General features: G+C 42.7%; 1 protein-coding gene across 7 annotated transcripts in view; it reads left to right on the forward strand.

Moving 5' to 3' along the window:
* Positions 1-10,266, forward strand: part of COL22A1 (collagen type XXII alpha 1 chain) — a 226,914-nt gene that overhangs the window by 90,271 nt on the left and 126,377 nt on the right. For all 7 annotated transcript variants that reach the window (XR_001866005.1, XR_001866001.1, XR_001866002.1 and 4 more), the window contains exons 7-12: positions 2,392-2,667; positions 3,768-3,848; positions 4,459-4,572; positions 5,022-5,066; positions 9,058-9,111; positions 9,884-9,919. Coding sequence is in view for 3 of the 7 variants with exons in the window: in XM_017746704.1 (XP_017602193.1) it covers positions 2,392-2,667; positions 3,768-3,848; positions 4,459-4,572; positions 5,022-5,066; positions 9,058-9,111; positions 9,884-9,919 (606 nt within the window). In the remaining 4 variants the exon portion in view is untranslated. The remainder of the gene's footprint in view (positions 1-2,391; positions 2,668-3,767; positions 3,849-4,458; positions 4,573-5,021; positions 5,067-9,057; positions 9,112-9,883; positions 9,920-10,266) is intronic.

A 10,266-nucleotide genomic window follows, 5' to 3' on the forward strand; every position in this document is an offset into this window, starting at 1 on the left:
CCGGGTGGCAGACGAGATGTATCCAAAAGGGGAAACCCCCCGGAGGTCCACGCAGGCAGGGAGAGCACAGCTACAGCGCAGCGAAAGTTCGAAGCAGCAGCGGGGCAGGGCAGCCACAGCCCGGCCTCCAGCAGGGCACGGGAAGCGGCTTTTGGGGTCCCGGCGTTGTTTCCAGCAGAAAGAAAAATGGCCGAAAAAAAGGAACCAGCAGCTCCTTTCTCTCCAGCTTCTCTCTCCTGATGCTGAGAGCGAACTGAACCCACACCCAGGTGAAACAAAAGAGTGGCCAGGCCCTTTTGTCTTCTCTTAAGCACCCAGCGATTTATCGTCTTAGTAACAGAATGGGGGAAAATTCCTTTAACAGAAAAAAACCTAGATCTCTTAAAACCCCAACATGCAGACAGCAGGAACAGCCTTCTTTTTATTTTTTTTTTTTTGCCATGTGCTAATTTTCTTGCCTTAACCTCCCACTCCTTTTTCTTACGAACTAATAAAAATCCCATTACTTTTTCAGTGCATTTGGCTGAAAATGTTTTAGTTCAAACCCTGAAGAAAGGTTTGTATACACCTTGGTTCTTATTAGAATGCAGGTAAATGTGTTAGTTGGAAAGGGGGACAAAAAAATACCATCCTTGCTCTTGAAACTAGTGTTGGGTTTTTGGTTGTTTTGTTCAGACAGTTCTACTTAGGGAAAATATTTTGCCTGCTTGGAAAAAGATGTCACAGAGATGTACTACAGAGCAGTGAATTATGTCAGGTTTTGCCAGACTTCTAGGTATCCTGTAAATTATGGGTTCCTGTTCTGGATGTGGGTGTAACAACACCTATTATAGCTCCATAACCCTGAGTCCTGACTGCTGCACAATTTGATTTAATAATTTCTTTTCCAAGTACTTTCAGGTTCTCAGGAAAAACATACTATAAGTGTGTACTAAAGGGCTGTTTGTCCCTACACAACATGTTCTTAGCAGCTTGGCAGAGTTGAGGTTTTTGATGGTGCTTCATAGGGAGTGGTTTGGATGGGCTGTACATTTTTTTGCTCAGCACCAAATATAGTGGTGATAGCATTACCTAGGACTCTAACGTGGGCTGTCAGCATGGGCTCACATAGTTAAAATAATTCAGTATTGCTGCTTTGGGATCAGTATTTAAAACGATTTTGGGAGCTCTCAGTGAAGGATAAGTGCAGTGTGAAGAGTTAGATAACTGGGTTTGAGACAATGGTAAAAGGTTTATATGAAAGCTATTATCAGCTGCACTTTGTTAAATGAAATTGGTTTACTGTGCCACATGCATTCCTAGTTGCTGCAGAGTGAGAATGTGTGAATCACTTAGTATTTCTAGAAGGAAGTTGAAAGCTTGAGCTGCTCAAGTGAGAAGAGAAAAAAACACTCAATATTTCCAGTAATAATTTCAAAAGTGCCTTAAATTGTGGTGCCAGAAGTGCCTTGGAGCCCCATCAGCCTCCTTTCATGTAAAGTTGGTTGTGGTTTGGCCACTCCCTTGCAGTCCTGCACAGTTCAGAGATGCAGGCACTCCTGAGCCAACACTGATCCGAGCTGGCATTCCCAGCCAGAGCAATGCTCAGCTGCACGGAGAAGTTGGGTCAGATGTGGAGTCAGCCTACCCCGGGCTCCTCACATCACTCACAGCGTGGTGCCAAGGTGGCCCAAACTCCTTCCAGCCCTGCAGCTTGTGGATACACCATTCCTGGCTCTGCCTGCTCCATTCCCTGCTGCTTGCTGGTAACTGCCTGACTTTGGTGAAAGAAGATCCAATTTGTAAATGAACTCAAAAGTTGCATGTCTTCAAAAACCTATTTTTGCCTGCTCTGTAGCTTGCAGGACAGGGGACGGGGTGTAGCTGTAGTTTTCTATTCAAAGCACCTGAAATGAAGTGTGGGCAGTGCCACAGCTCAGCAGGCTGGTTTCATACCAGCAGTGAGATATTTTTCCATATCCCAGGGGACAGTTGAGGGCATGTGATGGGAGTAAAGAGCCTGCTGGGAAGTAGTGGAGCAGTACACAGGATAGAGGAATCCAAACCAGGTCCAGCTTTGTGCCTTTGGAGAGGTGCCCTTGAGCTGTGTTACCACCCAGCACAGCAGCAAGGTGGCCTGTGCTGAAACCATTCCAAGGGTTGTACTCACAGGAGGAGGCTTTAGCTGGTCATGGGTCTGCACCAAAACCTGTGCAGCCCCATCTTATTTACCAGCACAGGCGTAGGCTCCCTGTCCACATCTCCCACAAAATTTTGTCCTCTGCTCTTTGCTTGGGCTTCTCACCACAGCCTGTGCCATCCCTGGCTTTGGGGTGTCGGTGGTGGTGGAAAGCAGTCAGGAGAAAGGGGAAGGCTTTCTTCCTCAGCAAACCCCCTTCTGTTTCCTTGCAGGTCTCGATCCGGCTGGATGGAGAGAACAAAGCTGTGGAGTACAATGCCGTTGGACTCACCAAGGACGCTGTCAGGGTGGTCTTCCGAAACACACGGGTCAGTGACCTGTTTGACCGCAACTGGCACAAAATCGCCCTCAGCATCCAGGCCAAGGCTGTCTCGCTGTACATAGACTGCAAGCTGGTGCAGATGCTGCCCATTGAAGACAGGGAGAACATTGACATTCAGGGAAAGACTGTGATTGGCAAACGCTTGTATGACAGCGTCCCCATTGATGTAAGTACTGCACTTGCTGATTAGAGCTGGGGTAACATTCAGCTTTGGGTTTGCAGTCTGTGAATGAGTGGGGTTTTGGGGGTTATGTTGTGATCGACCCTTTTCCTGAGACAGCATTGCTGAAATGCTGCCAGTGTTACATAGCAAACACAGATTGGCAGCTTATGATGTACAGGACTTGCTGTATTTTTATGTGAGACTGTATCTCCATAAGAGAGATTAAAAATGAGAAGTTTATTTCATCTTTCTGTCTAGTCACAGAATGTGTTACACTTAGAAGCAGAGACAAAATCGTATGCAAATATCATCAAACTGGGTACTGAATTACACAGAAAGGTCTTTCTCCATCTGATCTTGGCATTATGAATGTTTCCACATGTGACAGAAAGAGATGGGGAAAAAAAAGAAGCTTGTTAACTCAGGAGAGTTGTGATATATTCTCCATTCCTCAGATATTAAGTTTATAGAGCAAAAGCCATATTAATGGATGAAAACAGTGTTCTGAATTTATAACTTGGCTGAACCAAACTCAAATTTACAACTTGACAAATGAACCAAAGTCGAGACACACAGGCTGATTGTCCAGCAGCAGTGTTACCCTGTTATAATTTATGTGTGATCGTTTTGTGTTTGAGACTTGTATAATCTTTCTTAGCTGTGCAAAATGGATGGCACATGCATATCAAATGTATTAATAACGTTTCTCACGCAGGAATAAATGGTCAGAAGATGCAAGGCACAACCGGAGAAAAACAGACCTTGTGTCTAGATGAAATTCTAGGAGGGATAGACGTGGCCAGGATGTGTCTTCTCAGACAGAAATTTGGCCAGAACATGGGGATTAGCATGAAAACCTGCACCAGAATTTGAATAGGCCTTTTCAGGGTCTTATTATCTCACCTCTTGGAGCATGCTGAGATATTGGTCTATTATTGATAGGGTGAGATAGAGATTGACCACAGGATCCATAGAACCGCTCTGAAGTTAGCACCGTCTGGTTTTTCTTTGTATTTGCCTGCACTGCTTGTGGCCAAGCAAAAGGACACACAGCCTTTAATAATTCACTGTCTCTGAGACTGTTGCCTCCCTTTGTCTCCCAGTTTGATCTTCAGCGGATGGTGATTTACTGTGATTCCCGGCACGCCGAGCTGGAGACCTGCTGCGACATTCCCTCTGGACCAGTAAGCTCCTTTTTGTCATTTATTTATTTTCACATGAACACTCTTCATTGAAATCTATTACATAAATCAGGGAATATGTGGCAGTGTGGGATTATAATTTTGTTTAATAAGGGTGATTGAAACCTAACTATGTAATTGGCCCTGTAGCAGCGCCAGAGGAGGACCACTGCAGAGGGATGAGTATGAGGAATTTGAAGTTTTAAAGTTCCGCTTTCCTTGTCAAACTGTCACGGGAAACAAAACCCTGAAGTGATGATGGAACAACAGAAATGCAGCATGAAATATTCAACATGTTCCCCACTGGTTTTATTTGGGAACAGCTAAAAACAGTGCCAGTTGCAGCTTATTTTCCTGTGCCCAAATCTCACTAGAAACTTACACCCTCCTTTCACTCTTCTTCCCTCAGTCTTGGTTAGAGAGGTTCATTGTTCATTTTGCCACATTTTCCCCTATTGCTTGGATGAATGGCTTTTGTGGGATTTCATTCCTCATGAGGACACATTTGGCTGTGCATTACACAGTAGTGCCTCTGGGATTTGTCTAAAGTGGGTGGAAGGGGAAACTTTTCAGCATCAAAGGCTTTGTCCTGACCTTGGGTGTTTGGGTGCAGTGCCAGGTCACGGTCCTGACAGAAGCACCTCCCCTGGAAGTGAGGCCCACTGTTGGCAGTGAGCAAGTTGGACATCTGAAGATTTTCAACTGCTCCTGTCCTCCTGGACAAAAGGTGAGTGTTGAGACAAGTGTGTTTCATTTGGGATGTCTTTAGAGGTAATGGAGGTTTCCCCAGGTGTTTTCTCTTTACCTGATTCAGTGATTCTGATCATGCTGGTAGACCTGGTAACAGCATTGAAAACAAAGTGATTGTTCTTATCCAGCCCAGTTATGTACATCCTTTTGCAAATAAAATAAAACAGATTCTGAAGGTAAATGTGGCCACATTGAAAAAAAATCTCATAGCTTTTAAAAGCAATGTTCTTGCTTGTTCTGGCTCTGACTGGGACCTCTGAGAGACCAGCTGCATTGTCATTGCTCCTGAGGGCATGTCAGCTTTATTCTCTTCTCTGCTTAAACCTGAAAACATTTTTGTTGTCCTCAGTAGATGTATGATTGGGCCCCTTGCTTGAATATAAAATGAGAAGATCAGTTTGATTAATCATGTCTTTTTTGTCTTAGGGGGAGAGGGGTCCACTTGGCTTTGAAGGTCCCAAAGGTCAAAAGGTCAGTAATATGTGCTAGTTCATTTATTTAATTAAAAAAACAACAGTGAAACAATATCAGAGCAAGTTGAGGAGTTGAAGATTTTGAGAAATCAGAGTCAATTTAACATATGACTAAGTTCAGGCAGTTTTGGGTGAGCCTGGGACTGCAGGAGGCTCTAGCCATCTTTTATATTCATTTTATGCTTGCATTTAGGCTTCTCCATTGCTGCTTGATTCCATTCTTAAGAGTAAATGTGTTGCAAAATCCTTTCATGCAGCTTCTAAACTGGCATTTTTGCAAGTTACTGTTATTCACTAGGTCATGCACAGCTTCCATGGTAGGTCACCTGGAAAACAAGGTCATGCTTCCATGCTGTTCCTTGCTCAGCAGTAATACATGTGCACAGTTTAGGTAGCAGCCTTCCAGTCACACTCGAGAAAATCTTGAGACTAGGGGTAAAGAATCAGTTGCAATCTGCTATCCTTAGCAAGATGTCTGAGTCATGGTGTTAAATATAGGACACTTCCCTCAGTACTCTTCTTCCTAGATAAAAGAGTAGGAGAGTGGTCGTGATGTCTGTTTCAAGTTTCACAGTGCAACCTTTGTATTACCCTGCACGTTCCGCAAGCCTCTTTGATATACACGTGTGTGCATTCAGCATGGGCACATTTTCCTTCTGTGCCTGTTTACAAATAGAGCCATGAAGCAATAGACTCACAAGGAGCACTTGTACTGGAAGAAAACAGAGACTCAACATTGCTGGAAAGGTGAAAGTTGGTGGTGTTGGTGGTTCCCAGTTTTACTATCTGTGAAAAGATGTTGGGGAAAAAAGTTGTATTCAAAACTATTTCCATCTGAATCACTTCTGCAAATTGAGTCACTGAATTTATACCTGTTTGGTAAATAACCGAGTTGTATCCCACCAAAAGTCACTCAGTTATTATGAAAGACTGCGAGAGGGGAAAGGAGAAATCTCTGGGTCTTGGAAGGTCAAATGTCCTCAGAGGTGTGTTGTCTTTTTGGCAAAGCTTGGTCTGCTGTCTGCAAGGAGAAGTTTTGGAGACAAGAATATGCCTTTTGGAGGCTGAGATGAAAGAACATGGGCTCATTACTGCTCAAATGTGCCTGGCTGAAAGCACAGAAAAAGGTTCCTTATGCTTCCACATATTTATAAATAGGAGCTTTCTATTTTAATCTGTGACAGCTTAAATAGCGATGGGCTATTTTAAGGAATGGCAAAGCCATGACTGTTGTGAGGAGGTTGCAGAAAAGGCAATGATGATAATGATAAAAGGGCCCTATACCAAGATCCCATTGTCTTTCCCTGCTTTGCCAAGGTCTGTGTGCTGGTGAGGGTGTCCCAGTGTGTCACATGGGACAGTGCTGGGTGCAGGTCACACTAGTGGAACACAGAGGAGTGTATCTACAAGCACAGCATCAGCAGGTTTTCTGGAACAGACCCCAGAAGGGCTGCCCCACTCCTGTGTGACATTCTTCTGGCTGTAGTGGTTTGAGACTTGTACACAGACAAGGCAGGACTGCATCACAGTCTCAAGGACCTGGGGATGATGCCATTTAAATCTGGGATCTGACAACAATTTAGTACAAATGTGATGACTTGAGACAAATGACTTAGCTTCTCTATCTGCTAAATAAGGCACGTAATAGATTTTTCTCCCAGCTTGCAAAGACGTTGTGATTCAATAACATACACTACTCTTGACAGCAGTTCTTACATCACTGTTGCCAAGGACCAGCTTGTCACAGTCCTTGTTCTATGTTCAAGAAAGAATTTTGCTCTTCTTCTCTCTCTCTGCAATGTTACTGAGAGCTAACCAGGCTAAAATGCCGGCCTTGGCAAGGAATTCAATGCTATTTGCAACTCCCCAACATTACCACCTGGTATTTATGTAAGAAAGATGAAGATAATGAGTTTCTGATCTTCTCTCAGTCTTCAAAGACAGGGCAAAACAGGAGAGCTTGCAATTACTAAAAAAGTTGAAAAAATTCCTGGGAGATAAACACCTCTGCCTCTATCCCCCATGCTGCCAAACTGAGGGTAATGCATGGAAACACAGTTGATGTGTTTTGGAATGAGATTTGGTAAAGGATCGTATTGGGAAACAGCTAGGCAGGAAATAGCTGTGGCAGAATTGGCTAACATGTCTGAAACTGGGTCCTATTGATAAATTTTAGATGGTAATGACAACCCAGTCTGATTTATTTTCCTTCTACAGTCCCTCTGCAGGCTGTGTTGTTTGCAGGCAGCCAGGATGGCTGGTTGGGGCACTGGGCTGATGATCAACAGGCTTCTTCTCTCTTCCAGCATTGCTATTGATCCAAGTTTACAGAAAATTCTGTGTGAGACGTTTTTGTCCACATAGAAATTACAATTCTTACCTGCCGTTGTGAACTTTGTGAAGTCCAGTATATTAGACAAGCTCTAGCAAGATATATCTTTTCCTCCAAATTAGAAAGGTTTTGTACTTTCAGTGACTTAAAAGAGATGGCTGCATAAAAATTTTTATGAATTTTACCACAGCCTTCTTAATATTACTGTGACATAACTTTTGCATATATGCTACTTATTCTGTGAGTTTTCTTTCTTTCAGCAAAAAAACAGAAAGGTTAAAGAAAGAAACTTCATATTTCCTGTGCTTTCAAAAGCATTTCTTCACCTGGGGAAAAGAAAGCATGATCCTGGCAAATGTTTTCAGTGTCTGGTGCTGCTAAGCACATTTTTTGAGGGGGCATAGATCAAGATAAATTGGATAGAGACACAAAATTAAATCCTGCTGTGGTCCATGTGGGGAGATTTGGGGAGAGCAGGGGTCATCAGACTTATTGATGCTGTGGTACTGGAGGGTTCTGCTCCAGGTCTGAGACTTTTTCAGCTTGATATTAAGTCTGTACTGAAGTCCACAGTGCCTAAATTCCCTACTAGCAAAAAACGATGGGAGGCACAAATAGGTGAGCACGTTGTATTTGTTAGTGAGGGATGGGATGCTCAGCACAGCAGGTTTCTGGTTTGTACATTTTGGGTGAGAATCAGGAAGGAGCTAGGTAGAGGTGTGTGGGCAGCTCCCAGTGCTGGAGGAATTGAACTGATGGTGACACTGCACATAGCCCTAAACTAGTGGATATATCCTCAGCTGGTCCTTCCTCTGGTTTTGAGACCACAGAGCAGTGTGTGAAAATGATTTACGGGTATTTTTTCTGCACTTGCTGGGTTTGGTAGCACTTCTAGTTCTGTATCTGATAAATATTTATGAAATTTTGTATATTCTTTGATTCTTTATCCCTTTTACCCCTGTCCTTTTTAGGAGAAAAGTGAAAGAAAATTTCGCTTGGTTTTTGATTGACCGTTTTTCTCCTTTCCTCCCTATGGATGTCTTTCTCCAGTTATAATTTTTCCAACCATCATAAATTGTACCTTTTCAACTGTCTCTTTTCTATGTTCCTTTCCCTCTCTGTCATTGGAACAAGCAGAAAGAGTGACTCTGTGTGTGCTGCACACTTGTGGGAGGGAAGAGTTACCTGACACTGAAAATTTAGTGTGACTGAAAACAAGGGTTTTGAATTAAAAAGAAAAACAACAAAAAACTCTCAAATCTTAACAGTATTCTCAGGTTTATTTTTTGAGTATTTTAGGCATGTGCACTCTAAGTCTTCTGCAAAGCACATTTCCAAGTACCTCCTCTCTTAATAAAAATCAAGGACTTTTGAAGTACCTCACAGGAGAAAACTGTCTTGCCAGTGCACTCTGAAGGCTTCTACCTGTATTTTCATATGAAAAATAGAATAGAAAATCAATCTGAAGACTTGGATATTCAAGACATGCAATTAGGTACACCCAGTCCTCAGGGCAGGAGCTGAAATCTTGGCTGTAGAGACTGGTGGGAGCAAAAGTGTCCATAATTTCAGTCAAACCCTTGTTGCATCACTTTCCTTCTTTGTCTAAGAAAGGAATGAATTAACTCTGTGATAATAAAACATTTTCTATTTCAAGGGAGAAAGAGGCATCCCAGGGCTTCCTGGACTCCGAGGAGAAAAAGGAGAGTCAGTAAGTAAGAAACATCCAATGATTTTGCTAAAGGAGATGAAAATGTAAGTAGCTGTTTTCTCCTTCATGTTGAGAACCTGCTCACAGCGTTGTGTGCCCTGGTTGAAGCTGTTCCCTCTGCTGGACCTGAATCCCAGGAGGAATCTGATCTTCCTGGCATTCACTGTCCTCTCTTGGAGAGGGGGAAATGGAGGGTTCAGCCCTGGGTACAGCTGATAACTGACTTAGTATGGACCTTCTAATTAAGTATGTGACTTGGATGCACTTGATTATATCACAGCTGCACCTCTGCTGGGGACAATATGAGGCAACTGAACACAAAGAAGATGCAAATCTCTCTCGACTATTTACAGTCAGATGACCAAGATACAGCCTTCCCCAGCTGCAATTAATGCAAATGCCAGACTGAGTTTTTAGGCAAGAAAATCTTTAACCCTATGTAAAATTCATTCCAGTAAGCCTTGTTGGCAACGTTGCTTTTGGAAATGTAGCATCAGACTCTTCCATGAATAAAAAATAAGATGTTTTTCTGGATGCAGTAGGAGAATTTGGGATAAGTTTTTTAGTTTAATTTGTCACTGAATTATTACCAAGGAATTATGCCCAAGGAAAATTGCTTTCCCTATAGTAGCTGTGAGGTGACTTGTGTGTCTATATATAAAGAGAGATAGATCTTGGATAAATAACAAGGAAAACATGAAATATGTATTTGTAGTGTTGTTTGATATCCTTGTTTTCAAATGTACATTTTCCCCTCTTTTTTCATTTCTAGGGCAAAGCCTATGGCATAGGAGAAAAAGGAGAAAAGGTAAGATCTAATCCTTCACTGTTCCAACAAATGAGTTGCTTGCTGTTGCCTTCTGTAGTTCAGAGGCTGCTTTTGGAGTGCACAGGATGCATAGATCTTTGTGGGGAACTTTTATGCCTTTTTATGCCTCCTTCTGCAGACAAGCTTTTGAGTGTTCATTGCTTTTTCCCCTTTGTGTTCTTGGAGTTTCTTTGTGCACTGCCCATGGAAAATCTTATCAAACTGAAATCATAATCTTTGCTTTGTGTAAGGAGCAGTGAGTTCGTGGAGGATAATGCACTAAAGAAATTGGCTGGAAGGATGAAAAACAAAAGGAAAGCATAATTTTGAATTTATAGAATTTTCAG

The sequence above is a fragment of the Corvus brachyrhynchos genome, unplaced genomic scaffold (assembly GCF_000691975.1).
Source record: "Corvus brachyrhynchos isolate BGI_N302 unplaced genomic scaffold, ASM69197v1 scaffold89, whole genome shotgun sequence".
Lineage (NCBI taxonomy): Eukaryota > Metazoa > Chordata > Aves > Passeriformes > Corvidae > Corvus > Corvus brachyrhynchos.